At 39.9% G+C, this 24,442-nt stretch overlaps 2 protein-coding genes across 2 annotated transcripts; both read left to right on the top strand.

Annotated features, from left to right (window-relative positions):
- Window positions 1-381: 381 nt before the first annotated feature.
- Window positions 382-20,519, top strand: iqch (IQ motif containing H). Its single transcript, XM_074677127.1, has 20 exons — window positions 382-484; window positions 833-949; window positions 1,047-1,144; window positions 1,269-1,359; window positions 3,268-3,370; window positions 3,593-3,679; window positions 4,106-4,302; window positions 4,432-4,989; window positions 6,335-6,401; window positions 7,286-7,369; window positions 7,470-7,651; window positions 8,569-8,841; window positions 8,992-9,180; window positions 13,501-13,621; window positions 13,856-14,142; window positions 17,394-17,546; window positions 18,856-18,978; window positions 19,215-19,276; window positions 19,731-19,839; window positions 20,067-20,519. The coding sequence occupies exons 1-20, from the start codon at window positions 434-436 to the stop codon at window positions 20,148-20,150; spliced, it is 3,036 nt and encodes a 1,011-aa protein (XP_074533228.1). The 5' UTR covers window positions 382-433; the 3' UTR covers window positions 20,151-20,519.
- A 449-nt stretch (window positions 20,520-20,968) lies between these two features.
- On the top strand, window positions 20,969-22,381 carry cunh15orf61 (chromosome unknown C15orf61 homolog). The gene is made up of 2 exons (XM_074678498.1): window positions 20,969-21,761; window positions 21,858-22,381. The coding sequence occupies exons 1-2, from the start codon at window positions 21,419-21,421 to the stop codon at window positions 21,983-21,985; spliced, it is 471 nt and encodes a 156-aa protein (XP_074534599.1). The 5' UTR covers window positions 20,969-21,418; the 3' UTR covers window positions 21,986-22,381.
- Window positions 22,382-24,442: the final 2,061 nt, after the last annotated feature.

Genomic DNA, 24,442 nt, shown 5'->3' with positions numbered 1-24,442 from the left:
CGACCTCTCATGTTTATTTTTTATATTGGGGGCTTGAGCATTTACATTCCGCACCGTTTACGGTGAATTGCATTGAATACGCTACATTTCGTTTTATTGCCCTGAGTTTATACTTAGGGCAGCAAACTGCCACACCAATTCCGACAATTATTTTATACGTACGTTAAAGTTAAAATTAAAGCAGTATTTGAGTAGAATTCATTTGGGGTACCCATTCACCAATCTTAAATTTATCTTCCAGTTGTACTTTCAACTACAGGAACTGATTGAGTGCCTGACAGTTAAAATGCGGGGCGAAGAAATTTCATTAGTTCACGCGTCATCTTGTTGTCATGGCTACGAGCACCGATTTAAGACATTTAATGATGGCCTGACTGGTTTGTTAGAGTTTAAAACAACTACAATACCATTAATTATTGATGCAAGGAAAATAATGTCTGACGCGCAAAAGAATGACGATAAACTGGGAGCAGTTTTATTTCAGGTAAACTAAATTTAAATCGATTTGCTCATTACTAACGTTTAGTAACTTTTAAAGGAAAAATTCTATGCCAAAAAAGTTACGACCCCAGAAGGCCACAGTCTGGCTCAAGTTAATGTTAGCTTACTGTGCAGACAGTAAGCCAAATGTTACAAAGTGCATCAACATTTCGAGTTTCTGAAAGTACAAAAACAACCACGAAGTTAAAAGCTAATACTGTTAACTTCGTGGTTGTTGGTTATCGGAGGGCCAGACAGTCTGTGTTTTGGACTATTGCTGCGTGACAGGTTATGGTGTATTTTCCCTTTTGGGTTTTCTATATGACAGCTATCATATTTTGTTTATATGCAGGTTCAAGATGATTTGAGGAAACTCAGATGTAGTCTTAGGAAAATCAGTGATGGAGAGAAAACACTGGACATTCAAGCCTTGGACTCTGCTATTCTTAAAACAGAAAAGAGAATCAGGGTAAGGATGTGCATATAAAGAAAGATTAAAAGTGATAAACGAGATATGAGTGACAATATAGGTATATTACAGACCGTTTTTATGCCATTTTTAACAGGAACATGCCGAGGATTATCTGAATACAGTGACCAAACAGCCACTGGTTCTCCCAGCTATTAAAGACCTACCAAAAAAGACAGTGCACATTCCCAAATGGTAAAGAGAGACTCTTGAGTAACTTAACTACTGGCACATTTTGCAGCATGTTGCTGTTAGAACTTTGACTAAAAAAATGTGATTAAAACTTACAAGTTATGGTGATGGTATGCATGAAATACAGGAAACCAGCTTTGGAGGAACCTGCTTTGAAGGTTCTTCAAAATGTGCATCCACAGAGGGGAGATCTTCCAGGTCCTTCATCTGGGGAAAAGGTAGGTTATTCCTTATGTTCACTATTGCTTGCATTTGTCCCCCAATATTTTTCAACTAGTGTCTAAGGTTGGAGTAATTATTTCCACAGTTCATCTTGACATGAGTTGCATTTTAAAGAGTTTCCTCTGTCTGTTCTGCACTAATCAACATTCGCTGTGCAACTGGTACATTCACATCCCAACAACACGGCCCTCACACAGCAAAAGTTTCAGTTATCACTCCCTGATGCAAGCAAGGGAAGCACAAAACCTGTAAGTAATTTGAATATAAGAATGCTAACATACATTGTGATCACACAGTACCTAGTCATGGAACAGAGGTGGAACAGAGGTAAAGCTCAGCACCCCGCAGGACAGGAACAGGAAGTTGTGATACATATATCTGGCTTTAAAACTTTACCCCTGGGAAAGACTATAATCTGCTTTACTAATAGCACCCTCTTGTCCTCCAGTTATTTGCTCTGTGCAGTGAGAAATTGATTCCTGTGTCTTTGTTGATATTAATGGTAATGTACAGTACATGCCTCAAGAAAGATTTGATTAGAAAGCATTTTAGGAATTTATGCTGCAACCAAGATAAATCTGACATCATTGTGTCCCTCTCCTTTAATCCCCAGAACAGACACTTAATGCTGGAGTGAAGAGTGATGGTATAGCTCTTCATTAATAGATGCTCCAAGTTTCATTCTTGGAGAAACAGTGACATAAAGGTCACCAGGCTTAGTGATGACAGCAGGCACTTGTCAGAGCAAACAAATTAATCTTTGCAAAGGTCGACATTAGTTTAAGATATACTTTACACACTCTCTCCTCCAATATGTTTTTGGGAATCTATACCTGACATGAGAAATAGCAGCCAGGACTGTCACTCTGATATAGGAGAGATGGAAGTGCTGGCTGCAAAAAGCGGGAAACAGCAGATTGCAGCACATCAGCATTCTTCTAAAGAAACAGGCGCCTGATTGCTGTGCTATGGGCTACTGGTTTACAGCTGTCTCAGGACAGGAGTGGGTACCTGGTCCAGCATGCCAATAAGACAGCCGTAGCTTCCCCAACTGCTAACCACTGGCTCTCTGCCTGCTTGCTGCCGCCTCCTGCAACTCAGGCCAGCTCTTCTTGGATCCATACTCGTGCCAAGGAATGAGCTTTTGCATTTTAGCAATTTTAGAAAAGGTGCCACCTTTTCCCAACCCCATCTGAAACAGATGTGTGCCTCTGAGGGAAGGCTCTCCAAGCACCTGTCTTCTACCTGTGGTCTGTCAGAGAGCTCAGTGGTCTGAGGAGAACAGAGGGAAGGACACTAGATAACAGTCTGGAGAATCTGCAGCAAAAACTTTGTGGTTTGAGTAATGACACATTTACGTCTTTCTTTTAAAATCAAGGACAACCATTACATCTTATGATTGTTCTTCAAAACAGCAGTGTATATTTAATATGTAGAGCTGTAGCTGAACAGAATACCTATAGTTTAAGCTCCTAAAATATTGATAATTAATACCTGCTCCTTTGCTACTGTAAGATTAACTGTGATTTACTGCAGGAGCCTGGGTCAAGGACAGTGCAGATATGGATCTCCTAAATGTTGAATGGGTACAGAAAACATTTTCCTCACAAACATAAAAGCCATTTCAGGCTCCCTTTTTTTCTAAATACTCATTCTGCAAGAAAGGTATTTCTTTTCTCACATCACCAAGCTGGCAAGAGTTTGATTCAGTCACAGAGTCACCTCCTGTCCTTCCAAGAATCTTCAGAGAAAATAAAGAAAATTGGGCTTTTCTGACGATAGGACCAAGCTTCTTTTAGTGCTGGCGACAACTTTTGATGGTCAGACCAAGAACTCCTGGACCACAGTCTGGCTCATTCTTAAAAAAGAGCACTTTATTGATCTGACAAACTTGTTTTATGCAGTCTAAACCACAGAGAATAATCACTGGCCCTGTGGTGAGGCAGCAGGTCGCTGAACCAAAATGCCGGAAAAACCTGGGAATTTTGAAAGAAGACATGAGGAGAGGTAAACAGACCTTCACCTGCAGGCAAACGCTCTCTGAAACTGTCATTTGATGTTTTATCTCTTTGTTTGGCAGTTGAACAAGTTAAACCCTTAACAATTGCATTTATTAACATTTCCATAATTAATAAGTATTTTTAGCTCTGATTATCTTGTATTTTTGATTTTATTTAGTTTCAGGTGTGAATGAAAATGACAAGCACTATTTTCATATTTTTTCATTAGGTTTGGATACAAATTTGCTCTGTATGGCGATCCCGCACGTGTCTACTCACCTTCATCGTGGAGAGGATTCATTTACTACTAAAACAGGTCAGGCTTATGCATATAATCTATTAAAGATTTGTGTTGTTATAACTATTTTTTTTACAGATTCTACAAGCCAAACTCAAAGCTAACATTTTAATCTTTAAAAGGAAAAAAAAAACTGTATAACATTGTTGATTGGTCCATGAGGTTTTGATGCCTTAAAACTGATGAAAAAAACGTCTTCTCTTTGAAAATCTCTAAAAAAGAAAAAGAAATAAAAAGTCCTGCCCCTGTTCCAATCTGATATTTTGCGGGGACTTATCACTATAACAATGATCATTATCCATTGAGTCTTTTCTTGATCATTAGCACTCCTATTTTGATGTGACTCAGTTGTGGAGGAAATAGCTTCCACAAGATTTGATAATGTTGACTGGTTATCACTAAAACTTTAGATCACATTTTTGGCCCGTGTACTTGTGACTTTAGGTCTATTAGCTTCAAAGCCCAGGTGTAACAAGCAGTTGAAACTGGAAAATGAGCCTGGATTGACCTTTAAAAGAGCAGACAGAGAATGTATACCCTCTTTGACCACAAAAACCCCACCTCCCTCCACAAATTCCAACATCACCGACCAAGTGGGTACGATCCAAGGCATTAAGGATTCCATCCCTAAAAGTCCTCAGGTAAGACCTCAGTTACTCTTTTTATTCTGTGACTCCTAAGTTAAATCTATTATCTATCCATCTCGATTACAGGATTTAATTTTCTTCTCTATCTTGGTGTACTTTCACTTGTTTCTCTATGTTCTGCAGAACACTGTCGTAGATCTGCCTGTGCAAGTTCCTACATCCATCAGCAGATACTCCTTCACCATCATAAAAGGGCGGATTAACCCAACAGCAAAAGATTTCTGTCTCTTTAAGCAAAGCTTTAGCTTATGCTGGAGCGCTGTGCTGTATGCTCTGGAGGCCTTGGAAAAGTTACTCAGGGACTTTGCTGTGCCTCTGGCCAAAGTGAGTGGAGAACGCTTGGTGGAATTTGCCCATAGCTGGGATAATAGTGGAAGGATGGCTCCTCCAGTCACCAACCTCCTCTCTGTGCTTGAGAACTGGGAGGAGGTTTTGGGCCTGGTTGTACAACCAGGTCAGCGCTACAAGGGAGAGGGAGGCACTGAGGCAGCCGCCACCCGCATCCAGTCCTGCTGGAGGCGCTACTTAGCCCAGACAGCCTACCTGCACCACTGTCGACGCAAGTGGGCGGCAGAGACCATCGCCATGTCATGGTGGATGCACAATCAGATGCATTATGTCAGGGAGGCCCTGCAGGCCCGGCGCTTCAGACAGCTGGAGAATCATCGCAGCAGAGCACAGGTAGTATTTCTAACAACCATCAGTTTACACCCCCTTATTTCACTTCTGTTACATTTTTGTTGCTCAGTCCAATTGGACTTAGAGTTTTTGAAGCCAATAAAATTCTGTTCAACAAAACAAAACACTTTATTTGGAACATGATTCAACAGAGTTTTTTTTTCATACAATGTGAATCTTTAGAGGCACATTTTGTTTAGACATACTATTGAGGAAAATATCCAGCCAAACGTTAAATGTTTCACATCAAAATCTCCAATGGAACAACAACCTGTCACACATTCTCGGCTGATGCTGTAAATTAAAAAGTAAGGACACACATGTACCTCTGATTTGATGTGAACAAAAACACAGAGCAGCAGAGGGGACCAGTGAGACTGACAAACTGAGTTGAGAAGAGTAAAGCAAGTCTGAAAAAAGAGGATTTTTATGAGCTATGATAAAAAGAGACATTGAGGCAGATAAAGCATTCAGTTGAGCACAAAGGAAGAATTAGGCAGATTAACAAAGGAAAACTGAAGCCTTAATAAACTGAGAAATAGTAAGTTGGAGGATTAAAAACATGGAAACCAGGTTCATTCGTTCCCTCAGTTTGAGCACAATTATGTATCTGAATAAGTGAATATATAGTAAAACACTCAAGTAATAATAGGCTGCATGTAATGTGTGTTGTGTGATTATGATTTTTTTTTCTGCAGTAGAACACCTTTTCATACTTACATTAAAAGTCATTTGCTTCTATTTCACTTTCAGGAGGCACACTGTCGGCACTGCTTTGTTTGACGCATGATCTAAATTTTTCTCTCATTCAGTGTGAATTTTATGTCTGTTCTGTCATCTGGATTGGACATCTCTCAGTGTGCTGACAGATTATTAATTAGTGCCTACAAGTTCATCTAGTTTCATCATCATTCTGTGTGTATACATGCACTGAATGTATGTTCTTACCCTTTAAACATTCATCTGTTAATTAAGTCTGCTAATCTTCTACTGGCAGTAGCATCATGTATTTTGCTTATTGAATTAATTGCAAGAAGATGTTTCTAAAGTAAACGCTTAATTTAATTAAGGTGGTATTTTATGCTTGATTTGCTGCTGTTCGCCCAGAGAGATATTGGCCTGATGTGTTTTAGCAATACAGTGATGTGATGATTTGTGTTTGTGTGTGTGTGTGTGTGTGTGTGTGTGTGTGTGTGTGTGTGTGTGTGTGTGTGTGTGTGTGTGTGTTTGTGTGTGTGTGTGTGTGTGTGTGTGTGTGTGTGTGTGTGTGTGTGTGTGTGTGTGTGTGTGTGTGTTCTTACACGCTTAAGCAGTCCCCTCTCTGATCACTCCTTTTCTCCATCCCCAGCATCTGGCAGCCAACTGGAAACACATCCAGTCCTCCAAGAGGACCATTATCCACATCCCTTCATTAGGTAGCTTTCTCCGCTTGCTACACACACACACACATCTGATCTAGCAGCAGTCATCCCCTGTCTCGCCACTCCGCCACCCCAGTCTGCAGCACTGGTGGAGGCACTCCGTCTCGTTCAAATGACTCTCTGCAGGAAAGCACTCACAGGATGATGACAGTCCCCATGCCAGGGAACTGAACAATTTAGTCTCAATCGTCATTTAATTTGCAGATTAAGCAAATGAAAAGCCATTATGTAGAATATTTGCCAGAGACACAAAGGTCTTATTTTATTGCTGTTAAAAAAAAAGGAGACCAAAAGAGAGGAAGAGGCTGCCATGCTTTTGAACTTGACATAGAGTGCAAGCTATGATCCGTTCTTGTTCTAATTTCAGCATGGCACTGGCGGTTAGACTGTAATCAGGCATGTGCATTGTAAATCATTGAGCGGTTGTCTAAAATTATTAAGCCTAATTACTAGCAGATGGAATGCTTTATTTGCACTTGGGGTGGCTACAGAGAGTGCTGTGTGAGCAAGGATAATTAGAAAGTTGAACCCCATTGTTGTTAATTAGCATGAATCCAATCATTTAATTACCTTGATTCAGTTGAGGATTCTTTCTCAGGCAGAAATCCAGACAGACATTGAGTGAAATCCTGGAGGTATCACTGAATGTAGCTCAGTGGTGGCTGGACATGCTGCAACAGGACTCCCAGCACACGTCAGACACTGCACCTGTTAGTTATTCAGCTAAATTAATCATTATATTGTACTTGGCATTGGTACTACTTTGTGATCAGACCTAACTACCTCACTCTCAAGTGTTGTTGGATTGTACTGGGCTTATGATTTTACTCGTGTCTTGTGGGTCTTGCCTGATTTTTTTTGTGACCTTGGTCTTTCAGGATTCTCCCAAAGCCAGAGACAGAATTTGAAGGGATTTAACACCTTACAGAACACCCAGCTTTGGAGATTGTGTGATATTAGAGGTAGGTGCTTTTCATAGCCTCACATTTCGAAAAATAAACTCATCCCCTCTCTATATGTTATTGTAGAATTGTGTCTTTCAAGTACTGTTGTAATACTTAGATGAAAACGTGGAGGTCATCTATGTATGTCCGAGGCATCTGGGAGAGGACACCTTGCAGTATTACACCAGTGTGCTGAGGTGTGAGCGTGTAACAGACGGGCCAGACACCAGGACAGCTCAGGCCCCATCCTACAGCAGACGCTTTGTCATCCTCACCCCTGAGGCTGTAGATTATTTCCCGGTAGGGTCAAAGACATTAACATTTTATTTACAAATGCTATTTTTTTCAGCAGTATTTTAAAGATCTCTTTAGAGAGAGGAATAGCACTGCGCTGTTGGGGTGCATCTGTAGTTTGTGAATCCTCCTCTAGAGGATACTGTTGAGGAGATTTTTACTATGCCATTGTCTTGTGAGAGCCACACTTTGTCTGTTTAATACTTTTTCTTCCCTTTTACTACTTTTGGAATTAAACATCTTTGTTATTTCAAAGTAAACAAACTGGAGCTATATCAAGTTATACTTAATTAATATACATTTGAACGCCTCTAGATAATGTTCTGTAAACAATTAAATTGCATAGTGGTTTAATTAACTTACTCATTTCTTCTAACTGCTGCACAATCAAAAATTGTCTAAATTACCCCAGCTCAATAAAACCAAGGTGTTGTTTATTGTCTTTCTACATCCAGCCATTTTATATGTTGTTTTACATCTTTTTGCACCAGATTGAATGTGCAACATGTCATGGTCTTCATTTCTTTCTATTGATTTTCCTGCTGTTTTGTTGTTAAACTGTGCCAGACGTGTTGCTGAGATGAATCACTGCTACCCATGGCTGGCAGCGCATTCTGCCAGTGACAGAAGGGATAATTCCATGTGGATCAAATAAATACAGATGTGAAGTAATTAGTTATATTCCCAAGGAGCTCATTGCTAACACACATTAAAGATGTGAAGGATAGGGGAGGCCTCCCACAGGCAGCTTTTATCAATTCAACCTGCTGGAATACAGGAGAGGTCAAAACCCTGCTGGCTGTTATAATAATAGATCTGTTGTGTGTACATAGTGATAAATCAGGTCAAGGAGCAACCCCTTGGAAGACATGCTTAAAACTTTCAGCTTCAGCAGTAATCTCTTTTACCCTCTTCTCTTCCAGACCCATAACATGAGTCTGTCCACGCTGCTAAAGTACAGTCCACACACTCTGAAGCGCATCCGCAACCTCATCCAAGGGAAGCAGGCCTATATTGTGGGTGGAGTGGCCCATGTGGATGACCTGGCTGTGGCTGATGAGCTAGGAGTGCCTATCCTGGCCTCAGAACCAGCCATCGCACAGCTCTACAGCACCAAATCTGGGGGGAGGAGGATTTTTGCTGTGGCAGAGTTAGATGTACCCCCTGGTCAAGGAGATATCTGCTCATTAAACCAGGTCAGGGATCAACCACAAAAACTCTATTCCATTACAGAGTAGGATTCTTTTATGAGTGGCTAATTACACAGCACACACTGTCACTGCAACCTTTACTCATAATTAATTATACCGTCCAGCTTTTTGATTCACACTTTGTTCTTCTTTTAGCTTCATGAAACACTGGCTGAGCTCATGACTCAAAACATTAATGTGCAGCGCTGGCTCTTCAAGATAGACTCCGAGCTTAGTGGCCGTGGTACAGCTTACTGTGATACATGTCATTTAAGCTGCTACAACTGGGCTCTGCGGAAATACCAACATCATGATCCTGAGAAATGGAAGACAGCTTGGGTTCAGGTGAACATGCAACTCAGAGGACTATATCATCCTCTACCTGTCATTTTTTACACACTCATTTATAGGCAGTGTTTCAGTGAATTTATAATTTATCTAAAGCTTATTCATTTCCCTTATTCAGTCCTTCTGATTTGAAAGGATTCGTTTTTTGTTTTGTTTTGGCTTTTTTTTTTTTTTACTACTGAGTCTTGTTTTAATGGTTCCCTCCAAAGCAATAGCCTTGGTAATGCGCAATACAAATAAAGCTCATTTTTATTATTATTACACTCGTTACTTGCAACCAAATTAGGAACCAGTAATTTAATGTCAACATTATAACAACTAGATTTTGAACAAATGGATCTGAAGCAGAGTTCTCAGTAAGGTCAGTTAGAAGTTGTCACTTTCCCTGTGTACAGCGTTACAGTATTACAGCGGCAATGCTTGTCCCTGTGGAACAGCACATTGTCCCCGGAGCCACCCCACAGCAAATCAAACATATCCTCTGAGGCGTACACACCTAGCTGACAAAGCAGTCATCACACAGACATCCTTGTGAATCAAGTATATCTTCCCTGTACATGTGTGTTTAAACACATTTGGTCTATAAACCAAAATGCAGTTTCTTGGTGCACAGATTCACAGCTCATTTAAACTGTGTAACTGTGTTACACACGTCTCAAAGGGTTGACTTACATCAATCCTTTTTTGCAGTTGGTGTTAATGTTTTGATCTGCTGCTCTGGTATTGAGTATTGACTTTTCTGTCTCTGTCTTCTGAAATCATGAGATGGATCTGAGACAAAGCTCAGGAAAACATTGTAGTACACACGCTGTTTATGATTACAAGTATAACACAGTAATTGTCCTGAAAAATATCATAGCCTGGTAAAATAAATTGAGATCAAATATCATTCTATTCTGAAGAAATAAAATGTTCCCTAATCATTGGTAAACCGTTCATTTAGTACAAATGCAATCAGTGAACAGCTTCTGAGCCCCTGGCTCTTATTCCTCATATGCTTACAAAGTAGCCTTTGATTTTCTGTCATGTGTTAATTACAGTATTTTGCCATTTAACTGGGAGCTTCGTGTAAACTAATTACTGGCTAATGATTGTGGGCTTGAAGCACAACGATTTTGCTTTTTATTCCATTTGAAGGAACAGCAGTCATCTCAAGCTTCTTAATGCTCACTCTGTTTTGTTTCTATTAGCTTGTTCTTTGATTCACAGTGCATGTGCAGCGCGGGGCTGTAATTGTTGTGGCATTGGTGCTGTTAATTATGGCAGAGAGTGGCTGAGCCACAGCCAAGGTCCATAATGGTGGCTGAGGCAGCAGAGAAAGTAAATGGGGTTTGTTTCACCAGCTGGGGTCCCATGGAGAGGGAAGAGTGCCGAGGCCCCCAGTGTAGGCTGACAGCCTCAGGGCTCGTGGGCCATATGGACACAACACTTTAACTGGCCTTTATTCTACACCTTGCTCTTTTAATCAAAGCAAAGCCCACATCCCGTGCTCTTCATTGCATGATTTTTTTGTTATGACATCATCCTCCCCTAAAAAGCATTAGCCCTTTGAATGTTTTACACTGGCCTTCTGTCGTGCGTGTGTTTATTGAAAATAGCAATTTGGCTTTGTGCACTGAAAGATTTCAGAACAATGATGTTGATTAGAAAGAAGCATATGAATATTTTATACCAGTGTATATTCTTGCTGTCTTGACCTCACAGCAACTCTGGATGGATTTTTAAATGTGGCAGTATATTTTGAGATATAGCACTCATTAATGGAGAGGAGTAACCCTAATTGCAAAGGAAAAGACAGCTAATGGATGGGATATATTCTTACAGTGCCCTATGTCTGCAATAATTTAAGCAATAGATGCTTAATGCTATGTTTATGAAAACACAAGCAATTTCATCAATTATTGATAAACACAAATTATCAAATCAAGCATTTCAAGTATTAATTCATAAAGTAACAATTCTTCAAGTGCATTGTTTACCCAAAAAATAAGTGGTGATTGGAGTGAATATTATAACTAAGTTAAGTATAATATACAAGTTTTACAAACCAGTGGAACATCTCCAACACTTTATTATTAACTGCAAAGGATGAGAGGGGAACAGAGAGTTTTCTTGGCTGTAGACCACACAAACTGTGAACATTTTTTTTTAAATTATTGATTGTCTTAAAGGGAGAGAGGAGAGATTGCACCAACACAGAGTTCCTGGTGACGGTGTGCTTCTTTGAATATTGTGGGGTCCACAGCCTTCAGCACAATGTTTCAGCCTGCAGAAAGGCCCCCCGGGCATCTTTTAGCATTTACACAGAGAGGTTAAAGACATGTAGATCTGCACCCATGCAATGCCTGAAGGGGGCCACACACACATACACATGCACTCTCACACACACACATACACATGCACTCTCACACACACACACATTTAAGCTCTCACACAGCTTGCATATGGATCATTAGGCACAAGAGGGTAAAAATTACACCTAATAGCGTCAACAGATGGAGTATTTTTTTGTCACGCTGTGTACAAACAGATCTTGAGCAACACCTTATTTAGGTTAAGTTTGTCAACGAAATGGGTCATTTGATAATCACTACCACAGAGGAGGCAGAGGGACTTTTATACAGATGTGTTCTGTCTAAATATTGTGCAGTCTGTGATTGCTTGAAGGAGTTCTAAAACATAATAGTCCACCTAAACAGAATTAACCAGAATTACTGAAAGTAAGATGTTCAAAAGTTTGTTGTTGTTCACTTTGACATGACACAGTGTTTCCATGCAGTGTCTTTGATTTTTCTTATGGTGACATCTGTTTCTGATGCTTACTCTAAGCATAGAAAATGTTGCTTGTGAGGTTTAATTCGGTCAGCTATAGGGATAATACTGGAACATTTGTTACTCTGTGTGTCATGAAATAGTACACATGAAATTAACCAGTACTAAAGAGTCAAGGCTCTGTCTGGCTAGTGCTGCAGAAAAAGTATGTATTCATGCCAAATATATTCCTTGTCAAAATAACATTTTTCCATCACTGATGGGGACTGCAGTTGTTTCACTAGAGAGACAGAATAGCAATCAAAGAGGCAGGGAAATATCTTTTTTATTTATGACCGGATTGCTTGGCTTTATGTGGACACCAAGCAAAGCCTGAATCCTATTGCAGGAGACTGTACGCAGTTTAAGTCCAAATAATTTATTGCAAAATACCTCCCTTTCTTTCCTTCCTGTCCTGCTGTTTCTGCGAACTGCATAGGCAAAGTCCTGGGGTGAGCTTGCTCTTCCGTTGAAAATGACAACCGTTCCCTTACACTTTTTGCCGCACCATTGTGTGCTTTATGGTTTGTATAGGGGGAATCACTGTGTAGCATTTGACCTCGCCTCTTACAGTACTTGAATATGATGATGGCTGTTACATGACTGGAATATCAACAGCATAATCTCCAGCCCTGTCTCCAGTGAAGCCAGACAGCATATAGTCAAACAAAGTAACGCTCTGGATAGAACAATAGAAGACTAAAGATATTATTTCTATTCAGATTCGTGTCGTCTTTTAGACAAGTTTCACATATTCTAATGGGTAGGACTGAATCAAATTCCTCTCTAATGGGGACACCAACACCAAGTAATTTGTTTAAAACAAGACCCGGCACTTGAAGTCTTCAAACAGTCAGTTAAAGAAGTAACTTATTCCCTAATGATGTAATGTGCAAATGCAGTGTACAGTCACTGTTAGTTCAAACAAATCACAGCATTATGAGAAAGAACGCTGTTCATGAGTTGCCAAGGACACCCAAAACAAAAAGTGAGAAATTAACGGCGTAATTAAGTGCTGAAACCATTATGGCATTTCCTAGTTACAGAAACAAGAGTGATATCGATCCTTGTCGAGCCCTGATTGATCCCCAGATAGATGGGGTTAGCTTAGGCATTCATCAGCTGCCCAGTGGAGAGAGTTGTTATTGAGGGCAGGTGCTGTCTCTGTGGCTGTGAGTTAAAACCATTAGACTCCTGAGGCCTTCTGATAATAGGCTGTCACTCACTGATAGACCCTCCCGCAGTACCCATCAGACACTCGCACAGAAATTGAAGCAGCCACCAAAGGTCTCAAGGATAACAAGCAGTCACAGGAGTCATCCGGATAACACAAGGGCATTTCCAATAATGTAGTCGACAAGTAGAGAGCTTTGGTAATGGGACAAACTAAAGTAGCCAGCACTTGCCATTGACTAGTGTTTGAATTAACAAAATACATGAAGTCCTCAGATCTATCACTGGCTTACTCTCAGTAGATCCCTGCACCTTCACTCTCTTTTTCTACAGGAGTCTGTGCTGCTCAGATATTTAGATGAGATCCCAGAGTGGCTTGCCCGTTACGCCCAGCCTGCTAAAACCTCTTGCTATCCCACCTGGGCCATCTTCCTGAAGACCTTCCTCAGGCAAGGTCAGAATACTATTGTCAGATAATGAATGCTGTTCACCTGCAAATACAGACATTTGAATGTGTTAAAAGTCATGTGTGTACCCAAATCTTGCTTTTTTGCTCTGAACAAAAAAAGAAATTAATGTGTCACTCGATTGGTTGTTAAACAGCAAACAGGAAAGTTGCTGATGCTGTATCTAATTTATCTGTCAGCCATCTGTTTTGCAGTTATTCACCCACTCTGTCTGTGTTCAGGGGGTGTTGTGGAGGGCTGTCCACCTTCAGAAAGTGTCACCTGTCTAACAGTAGATCTGCTCCTGGAGCCCGGGGGTGAAGTCACCATGCTGTCCTGTGGAGACCAGCTCCACGGCTCCTGTCAGCTGGAATCTTTGGGCTCTACTGTCCCTCAGACCTCTGTACCTCCTGACACCTTGATCTCCATCTGCATGCGGGTGGGCCAAGCCTGTTTGAAGCAACGTATCTTGGGTCACATCTCTTTGAACCTGGCCAGTTTTGTAAACTCTAACACCATGGAGCAAAAGGTGAGACATTCATCTCATGTTACCAAGATAATGGTGTTCTGGGTAATGGTGTTACAACATGTGGTGCCAAATCTCTGTATTTCACCATTTCAGTGAAGGGGATCAATTTTTAGGCTGCTTTGGGGATCCATATAAGCAGATAGGTGCCTCCCCTACTGCTCCTTTGGGGTTTGGAAAACAGGAAAGGCAAACAGTGGGCAAGGGGACCAAATGTGTCACAAGACCATCTAATAAACTGTCAGGTCTTATCGTGTCGATACACTGATTCTACCATTTAAGACTTGCCCTTTAACCTTGCAATGCCGAGAAATTCAGAGGCACCTATCCTTCAGACAATAGGTCATTCTAAAGTGATTTGTGCTGCTTCACAGGGAGGACCTGTCACTATTTAACCCATCACTGCTTACTCGTAGTGGTCTGCTGAAATTTCTCTCTTTATTATAGCCAGGCAGCAGTGAAACCTTATCTCATTTGTCAGGATTAAGTTTTGTTGAAACCTTGTTGATTTATGATATTGGAAATGGACTGGTTTATGATGGTTTAACCTCTGCTCCTCACATGTGGCTACACTGACTGCTTATTGATCCAGAGCTGTAAAATAAAATGCTTTGTTTATAATATGGTCTATAAAATAATCTAACTGCATGGGAGCACTCTCATGCAATGTTTGAGTCGTATGGAAGGTTAAGACAGAGGTACATGGATTTTTTTTTCTTTTTTATTGTCAGAGTAAAATAATGAGCATATTTCAGTACATTTCTTGCATACAAATCTTTCTCCAAACCTCAACAGCTTAATCCATGTTTGCATGCACAGAGGATCTCAGTTTAAAGATGAATATGGGGCAGATGGTAGCTTAAAGCATGATTGCCACTAGAGGGTAGTATCTTATGGATTTGATGGTAGCAGTGTGATCTTAGGTGCTTGGACAGCACAATTTGTAACCTAAAACTTGTGTTTTTTTCTTATTTAGTCAAATGTATATAACTTCACTCCCATTACCTGTTTATCAAATACAGAGATGTGTCTTCTAGCTGTCTTTTCTGTGTTGTGGATTTTGTCACTTTGTATTTTTTCATGTGAAACACAACCCTCTCCTGTGCCACAGGATTTCTACTTTTGAAATGCAGTCAAACCACATTCTAATGTTAATGACACTAAGGTAAGAAAATGAGTGATTTTTCAAATTCATCAAAAGGACAGAAGCTGCACTCCTCTTTCACTGTTTGAAGTGATATAATAGCTGCCTTCGATTTAATTTCCATTTTCAGTGTTGACCTGAAATTGAATGGGATTCACTGACAGCATAATTAAGAACAGACTATAAACAGCATGTGCCTGAATAGAAGCAGGAACATTAAAGGCGGATTCTTAAGCTTCTCCCCTCACACAGGGCGCAGACATAGGCGAGCCACATGGGCAAACCTGTCTGGATTTAAACATCAATTTAGATTCAAACCTGTTGCTAAAAGCTGCCTACTTTATTTGATGTGAAGAAGTGGGTCACATATGTTTGCCCTTGCAGTCCTCCCTCACATTGTGGAATGATGGGGCCCCAGCTGCAGCATCAGGGATTTTAATGAAAATGCAAGGCAATAGAAAACAGGTACAATCCAGGCTTACATTTGCCACAGCTTTGTTAAGAGCAACAATGAGACATGGAGTATGATTTTTTTTTCTTGTGTGTCCAGTGAAAGGCAGGCAGAGGGTGTTCATCCTGCAGGCCCCAGTACCAACCTGATGCAGAGAGATTTGCATGTATGTGGTGTTAGCTGGTTCTGACAGTAGAGGTGACTGAGTGCATGTCTAACATGTAAACCGTCTTTCAACATGATTATAAAAGTCTGTAATAATTGAGATTGTTTTGGAGCCTGCATCCTGTAACATACTGCAGATAAACCAGTCACCTTTTTTTATCTGCAAGTAGTTTTTGTATGGCAGGTTAGCGCACCGAATAAAATTAAGTGGTGCAATAAAAAAGCATTTAAATTTCCTTCTTAACTCAAAAGAAAAACTTGCTGATTATCAACTTCAACAGTTGTACAAATCTATTCTTTTTTTCCAGAATCACAAAATTGACATGAAATATAATTTTAGTGTATCATTTACAGTATTTGAGTTCTTTTTTGGAAACGTTGTAAAATTAGTTTGATGGCCTTTTATTTAAATTTATACTCACTGGTTTGGATAAAATGGTCTGAAGTAAAAATCCATTTGACAAAAAAAGTATTAGGTCAGTGAAGTACTGATTAGCAACAGTAATGAAAATGTTCTGATTTCTGATGCATTTTTTTTTTTCTAAATGTAAAATATTTAAGCCCATCTGAGACAATATATTTAAAGGTATCCGATAATCATTTGTTGCTTACAGCTGCTTTAAGAGAGAGACTAAATATTGGATTGATCAAATTTGAAAATAATTGTTTACAGCTGCAGATTATGAGCTTTGTTTTATTTGATTCATAGAATAAAATGGAGCCTCTTGGTGGATTCCTGTAAATGGTCAGATACGTATCTTTGTGTTAGTGGAGATAAAGTGCTCAGGTTAAAGAGACTGTGTGGTTCAGACAGGCAGCGATTTGCATTCATGGCAGGAGCGTTTACTTTGACAAATAGGAACAGCAAAAGGAGGCAGCCGATTGCCACTTAGTTATTAACAACTCCTTCACTGGTGATTTATTTGCCACTTTTGAAGAGAGGGCATAGCTATTAAGTTATTATTGGGAAAATTAGCCCTGTTTAAGCAGGAGGCTATGGCCATACCTGACCCCTTAATATACTTATAATGATGCCATTTACCATACGTATCTGGACCTAGCTTCTCATCAGACCTGAGCCACACAGAGTAGCCCAGGGCAGACTGACGTTGTGAAGGGTCTACTTTGTGCATGTGTCATTCCACAACTGCATTACCAAAAACTGTCACGCGCGTGCACACTCTCTCTCTCTCACACACACACACACACACACACACACACACACACACACACACACACACACACACACACACACACACACACACACACACACACACACACACACACACACATCATTTACAGTGTTTCTTCCCCCTTGCCACCTCTAAATTGGATAAAACTGCTAGGATGAAAGGTACCAACACTTGACTAAATATTGAGTATTGCTGGGTGAAATATTTAGTCTTTCCTTCTTTGTGATTAAAATGGCATTACTAGGTCTATGGAGTTCTGTTTATCTGAAGCTACTCAAAGCTCATATTTGCTTCTGTGCAGGTGTGGGCTATTGATCTGGACCTCGCATACAGTAATCAGCTGGCCATGACCCAGATGCTTCTGATGATGACTGGAGGAACGCTAAATTTCCGTACGGGCTGTTTAGAAGTGCCAGTCAGTGAGGCATGCTGTGGACACAGGACCACCTCAGAAGTACCTTTTTATATTAACTTATAATAACAGTGTTGATAGTTGAAATTATTTTCTTAAAAGAGGAGAATGTCTGTTAAATTTGCTATTTCAAGTTTTATACTTCTAACATGTTTTTGTTTGTTTTTTTTTACTTTTGAAAGCAATGGCTGGGTCTAAAGAAATCTGAGATTTACAGGACATAATTATACCCCTGCAGTAATCACAAAGATAGATCAATGTTTTCCTCTTTATTTTTGTTAAATACAACTAAATACTGTAATTACGCACTGAGCTCAATTGGTGTTTAGGTGCTGAATTCATTATCATTTTGATGGATGAGCCTAAATAATCAACACATTAATAATTCATACCACTTTCATTATGCATGTGTATGCATGCTTGAACACCTCATCAACCTGGTGCCAGGCCTTAAACAATAGACTTCTTTTATTAGCAGTATGCCTGAGTTTACGCTTGTTAATCTGCAGCTTGTATTATTTTATCAAACATTCATTTAGTCGGTGGCCTGGCGCCTCTGTGCAGCAGTTGAGCCAGCGCAGTGGTTAATGGCTTTAGCAGTGGCCATCATTAGGGGCCTGCATATTACAAACACAATTAAACCCCTGTTGGACACTTTTATTGTTATGTGAGGGTCCTGTGTTTGACAACTGTAAACACACAGCTATCATGGGGAGTTATGGGCTCTCTTCTGAGCTCGAAGGGGCTTAGGCTCGCTCTTTTTCTCTCCCAAAGGAACCACAGAAGCAGGAACAATTTTATCCTCCTGAGTGCGGCCACTTTTAAGTAATCAACCTCTCTAGTGTTACTTATGACACTCACATGCTTGGGACGCACCTATTGTGCCACATTGTGTTGTGAGGAGTCTTTAAATGCTGTTAGAAGTGCTTTTGTCCCAAATAGGATGCCAACACTTTTGTCCCAAAACTGTATTTTCTTTGATTGGCATTGTACGATTTAGCCCATCTTGTATTTGGCATGTTTTCCAAACATTAATTGTTCCTCCTTGCAGTTAATTAAGAAAAGCCCAACAGTTTACCACATGTGCCCCACATGCATCATGTTTACTAATCACCCCAACACACACACACTTTCCTAACTCACCAGTGACCCTAAGGACATGTGTATGGGATTCAGACATCTCTTCTCTATCCATTTTACACACAACAGCACTTATTACACTCAAACCTGTGATAATATGATTAAAACTGCTGTTTAGTTTAATTTGACTCAAAGACAAAAAATAAGTACAGCAGTTTATCAGTGCACTGAAATGTTTTGTCTTTTGCTCACGCCTCTTGTCTTTTAACAGCCTCCTGTGATGAACCGTCATGCAGTTATCGGGACTCACTTGTTTCATTCAAACCTTTCCATGTTCTACCATCATGTGTTCCTTAAGATGTGCCGGACTCGCGGCATAGGATTTAACTCAAAGGTAGAAAAAAACAAGAACTCACTGAATCATCTTTTTAGCATCTTCATGTCTTGAATATCTTTGGAGCTTAGTGGGTTTGATTGATATGACTGCACATTTTTATACATCAAGGCTGTTTACAGTTCTTGGGGAGTACGACTGCATCAGAAAAAACAACTTACGTATTTAATCTTAATGACTACCCTGTGAAAGTATAGCTCCTCTTTTGACTGTTTGTTTTAAATCCTTAATTTCAGAGGATGCAAGGCACTGTTTTTGCTCTTTATGACAGCATTGAGAGGTGCAACATGGGAATGATGTGAGTATTTTTTCTTAAGTTCAGTTCATGAACACAGTCAAGAAAACAACATATTTATCACCAGAAGCTCATTTAGGATTTGGTTATCCTCTGTGTTCAGATAAATGAGCATGTGAAAAACAGTAGAGGTTTAAGTGGACTGAAGATTTCTTTTGACTGAGCATAAAGCCAATTCTTTTAGAGATTAACATGCCACCTCTGGCTTTGTTAATGTTGTTACAAAGTCTAAAAGTTGTCTAGCAGAGGGTTATTTAACATATTTATCACTGAAATCCTTTAGCTTTCACAGTGCTGTAACAGTTAAATCAAGCTGTGCTCATCCCCCTAAAGACTGAAGATGTTGTCTGCTGAAAGTTTCATTTAAGCGCTACCATCAGACAAACGAGGTGATTGTTTCTTAGCTGGCAACATGGGGAACATTAGTAAACTCGTTTGTTTGGGGTGTTGTTAATAGGACTGTCTCAGAAGATCTCCCGGGAGCTCTTGTGACCTTTGCTCGGAATCTGTCAGTTATTCATCAGGAAATATCAGCTCCTAAGATGCAAGGAGAAACCAATTTTAAGGTACCCTGTTAATGACTTAACGATCTCTCCTCATCTATATAATTAAACTTGCATATTATTCACTGAAGTGTTGCTCAGCTTTGTGTGTGTGTGTGTGGGTGTGTGTGTGTGTGCTGATGAATGTGCAACAGCTTAATTTTAAACATCATAATTCAGTGAATATTTTTTTTAATCTTAAACTCATTTTTGTTTTGTTTTGTTTTGTTTTCTTGTTGCCGGTGGTGTAGAAGCTGATCAGAGAAATAGAAGAAGTACTGCATATGACAAGAAAAAACAAGATGCGAGCAGTGGAGGATGAAACTGCTGCTTAAACAGCTGCTTCAGTGAGGAACTTCCTGACTCAAGATAAGTTACATCATCATGTGTCTACCAGTTTTCATGTTGAGTGAAGCTGGGGATATATGGCCAAGGATGATTTGGATAGGTGGATACAAAGTCCAGAGTCCGCTGAACTGAACTCCAGACTTCTGTAGATTAACAATACTTTTTTCCCCTCATCCTGTGAATAGTAAAAAAAAAAAAAATACAATGTTTTAGAAACAGTATGTTTTTGTTTTTGTCAGAAATGTATAAAAGGATACCCTAACATGCCATGAGATAGGAGTTACTAACATTAGAAAATATTTGATAATGGATTGTTTTTTTTTTCATTCCATGCATCAAATACAGCTACTTATGATAAAAAGCCATTTATATGAGTATTAAGTATAATCATGATAAATATAAATGTTTGAGCTCTTCATAAATAATTTATGTGTTGTGTATGGCTAAATATGTAAACCAAATTGTAGATGTGGTTGTGAACTTTTTCAAAATTCTTCTTAAACACAGCCCATAAAGTTACTTAAATATGATTCTGGATTCTGGAGATACTATACACATAACGTCTATAATAATTTAAACACAATATATTTGTATGTACTTACAAATTATCATGAAGAATTAAATCATCTAACTGGGCTGCCAGTTAAATAATTTAATATTAACCAACTATAAAACGCCAGCAGGTCACATTTCTTTGTTCACAGGATTTTTTTTTTAATCTAAACAGTTTAACATGAGAGACATTGGCGAAGTATCCTGAGGGTAGTACGTACAAGAAGCCCGATGGGCTGCTCTTGGCTCATGCGTGTGATGAGGAACGATTGTGCTGCGCTGAGTTTCCACCCGGACGTCTTTGCTGGAGTGCGAGGTTGGAGCAAGCTGTTCTGTTGTATGTGAAGAGACACTTTTCATATTTTGCGGTTTGTTTGCTGTGGTTTTGGCAAATCGGTTTTTTTCTGTTTGGGATGAGACGCTTGATTTAAACGGCAGGCAGTCTGATGTTAGCATATCTTGTTTGCTAACTTTAGCTGTCGTGTACAGCTCATATTGACAGTCCTGTCTGCAGTGTCGACCTTCTGTTGACACTGATTAAAAGAACGTGCAGTTCCACCATAAAAATGTCATTGAATGCGGTCTGATTTGAACATCTTGAACATTTCATTTGAAGTAAAGCACAGCTCTACGTGTCAGTAATCTGTATGTCGAGATGGAAACATTCATAGAGCACCAGGATTGATTTGTTCGAATACAAGCCATGAAGGAGTATTTGAGAAAGATCCACAACACCTTTTTGAAGATCGCCTTGTTTCCTAGCACTTTAGGCAGAACAGGGCCACGGCCAGCTGCCTCAGAGGTGCTGACTTGCCACTTGCAGCAGCGAAGGCTCCCCCCGTGGACCTCTTTCTGTGTCCGCTACAGCTCGGTTCACAATGACCAGTTTGGATTGTCCAATTTTAACTGGGGAGTTCAGGGATCAAACTACCAAATACTGAGAACAGGCTGCTTTCCTTTCATCAAATATCACTGTACCAAAGCACCACCACAGAACCTGGACTTTGAGGACAAGTTTTTCACTGTACTGAAAGCTATCAATCTAGGTTAGTAAATCTAACATTTCTTAATCCAATATAAATGAAATATTTGTACAACTTAGAAACACTATTGATGCCAAATAACCACTCTGCCCTTTTCAGGTATCCCTTGTTTAGCCTATGGTATCGGTTGCTGGATGGTGATAGGAGCTGCAGAAACAGTGCAGACAAGTGTCGGACCAGTCACAGTCTATTTTGCCTACAAGGAACAAGAAGGTGCACAGTACTGAAACCTGGGCAAAGAGAGGACTGTTTTAATGTGTGTTGCTGCTGTGTTCCTGGAGGGATGCTCTGTTGTACCCAGAGACAAAAATGCCATCCTTGTCATTAGTGCTGCCTTTGACTGACCAGGTTCATTTGTGCTTAATTATTTAAGACTTAAAAGTTGCAGTGCAGGAGTCAGCTATGCATGTTGTTGCACTGACATACAATACTGACACTGTTTATTTGGGAAGCTTACTGGCCATTAAAGTTTAATCGAAAGTTTAAGGTTTCTCCAAGTTAAGACTGCATTACTATTCCAGGATGTTTTCACAGTGGCACCAGTGAACACTGTAGCAGCCAAAATGTCTTCACTGCAAGTAAGTTGTAAAAGTGTATTTTTGCAACAGCTGTTAAACTTTACAAAGAGATTAAGTTGCAATGTTTCCTTTGTTCATACGTGTGGAAAAATGTCAGACAGCATTTTCTACAATGCCATTGTCCAAAGCAGTATTAATAATTAATCTTAAAGATACCAAGTGGCATAATTTATTCATCATTGCAATGTCTTCGGCTTCATTTTGTGTGACAAATGAAAGAATTTAAATAACTCTGGCTCATTTATTTAAAGCTAAATTAGTGATCAGTCTCCATGCAACAGATAGTCAATAGTGTTAGAGAAAAACCAGTGACAAGACAGGTCTGATAAAATAGGTTTTAATTACCAAAGTGTGGCCTTTGTACAGAGACATCTACGTCCCTTCCTTCAGGCCCTCTCCGGCCTTTGATTTCTGGTAATGTGCTCTGCTGACAGGGCATGCTTCTCTGCTGCAGAGTCGTGCTCCCTCTGAGAGGCAGCTTGACAAACTGCCATATTGATTTCTTCACCCCTCAGCTTCTCCCGCTAATAGCATTTATCAGCGACCTCAATTTTCTGGCCTTGGCCTCTTCATTTTTAGCAACAATGAAACCTGACGAATAATTTCTTGTTGTACATGTAAATCAATGCACCTCTTGACCTTCTCCACACTTGATGGCTGTGATATCGGCCTGCATAGGTTTCATGATGTTCAGCTTTTTCACGAGGGTCTGGATTTGTAAAATGTGCCAATCTTTCCTTGTAGTGTAAATGTAAGTGTCTGCATTTATTTGTTTTAATTATGACTCAGACTTTCACTAGATATCCCTTTCTTCTTGAGAAATCAGCTTGATTATGACTAAATTATTTTGTTTATCACTTGATGCACAATTAATATCAGAGCCCCAAAACCACAATATAGGAAGAATGTTAATTTCTATTTGAGCAGTAACTTCTGTTGTGAGCAAAATGTCCCAGCTTACTGCAAAATTGATGTGCAGATCCTTTTGAACCTGATGACACCACGCTGTTTGTTAATCATACTAATTGCCTTGAACAAGGAACAGTTAGACACACTTATAGAAATCTTATCCATGGTATCAGGCTGCACTTAAATCCTCCTCCTTTCATCAGGACTGAAAGTGTGCATGGGGAATGCTCAGGCAACCATGTCTTAATTACTCATTGACCCTTTGACCCGTTAGCTGCATTGATACCACTGCATACAGCCAGACACAATTGCGCAGGGTTTGCAATTGACTGCAGCTTTGTGTGCGGCTATTACAGGATGGTGTGAGTCAGTGAAATCTAAACTGTGGAGCATGTGAGTGTGTTGTATTCATTTTCAGGGCTTCACCTTTGAGTCACTCTAAACTGCAGGGGAGGGCGCCCCTTCAGCCTGGGCAGAGGCTTAGCGTTACACGTGTGGAACTTCAGTCACTGCCAGTGCAGGTCTAGACTATCTGCACTGCAAATGAGCTGCTGTAAATGAAGAAAATACATCAGGATTTAATGCAGGATTGATGCCTTTAATAGCTGCTGTAGTCCTGTCCTGTATTGAAGTGTCTAATTCACCCGACACACATCTAATGTGGTAATGAACAAAGAATTAATGCCTGTTTGGCAAGTTTAATTGCATGCTGACGCTGGTAATAAGTTTTGTCAAGGTGAAATCTTTAAATACTTGTACTATTTAGAATTTAGGTAAGTAAAGCAAAACAAGTGCTAAAATTGAGTGTAGTGTTGCCGTAAATTGTTAATGTTCAGCAGTGAAATAGCTAATCAACTTGCAGAGACTTCTAATTATCTTCTAATTAGCTAATAAGTTCACAGTTTCTTTTGTGAAAAAAAAAAAAAAAAAAAAAAAACACGGACCATGTTCATCTCCTTGAAATAGTCGACACGGCCAATTCTTAAAATCAATTATTTAACAGGAAAGCCACAGCAGTTTTTTCACTGTCATCTAGATATATGGCTTGGCAGAAACAATTATTGTGTGAACAACCCCTGCAGCTAATGCTGGCGAGGTGATCATTATTGAGCCTCTGGATCGGCCACCAGCACGGTCTCCCTGCTTCCTGCATGAGCAGCGGGGGGACTGGAGCCATCACTCAGATCACTTTAAGAT

Source organism: Halichoeres trimaculatus, unplaced genomic scaffold (genome assembly GCF_033239565.1).
Source record: "Halichoeres trimaculatus isolate MK-OKI-2021-1 unplaced genomic scaffold, fHalTri1.1 fHalTri1_scaffold_10, whole genome shotgun sequence".
Lineage (NCBI taxonomy): Eukaryota > Metazoa > Chordata > Actinopteri > Labriformes > Labridae > Halichoeres > Halichoeres trimaculatus.
Note: the sequence above shows the minus strand (reverse complement) of the source record. Positions and strands in the feature narration are given on the sequence as shown.

Coding starts and splice junctions, on each gene's coding strand:
- iqch (XM_074677127.1), top strand. CDS start 434: ATGTCTGACGCGCAAAAGAATGACGATAAACTGGGAGCAGTTTTATTT. Junction 3,680..4,105: donor TTCATTTACTACTAAAACAG/GTCAGGCTTATG, acceptor TTGTGACTTTAG/GTCTATTAGCTTCAAAGCCC. Junction 13,622..13,855: donor GAAGACCTTCCTCAGGCAAG/GTCAGAATACTA, acceptor GTCTGTGTTCAG/GGGGTGTTGTGGAGGGCTGT.
- cunh15orf61 (XM_074678498.1), top strand. CDS start 21,419: ATGAAGGAGTATTTGAGAAAGATCCACAACACCTTTTTGAAGATCGCC. Junction 21,762..21,857: donor ACTGAAAGCTATCAATCTAG/GTTAGTAAATCT, acceptor TGCCCTTTTCAG/GTATCCCTTGTTTAGCCTAT.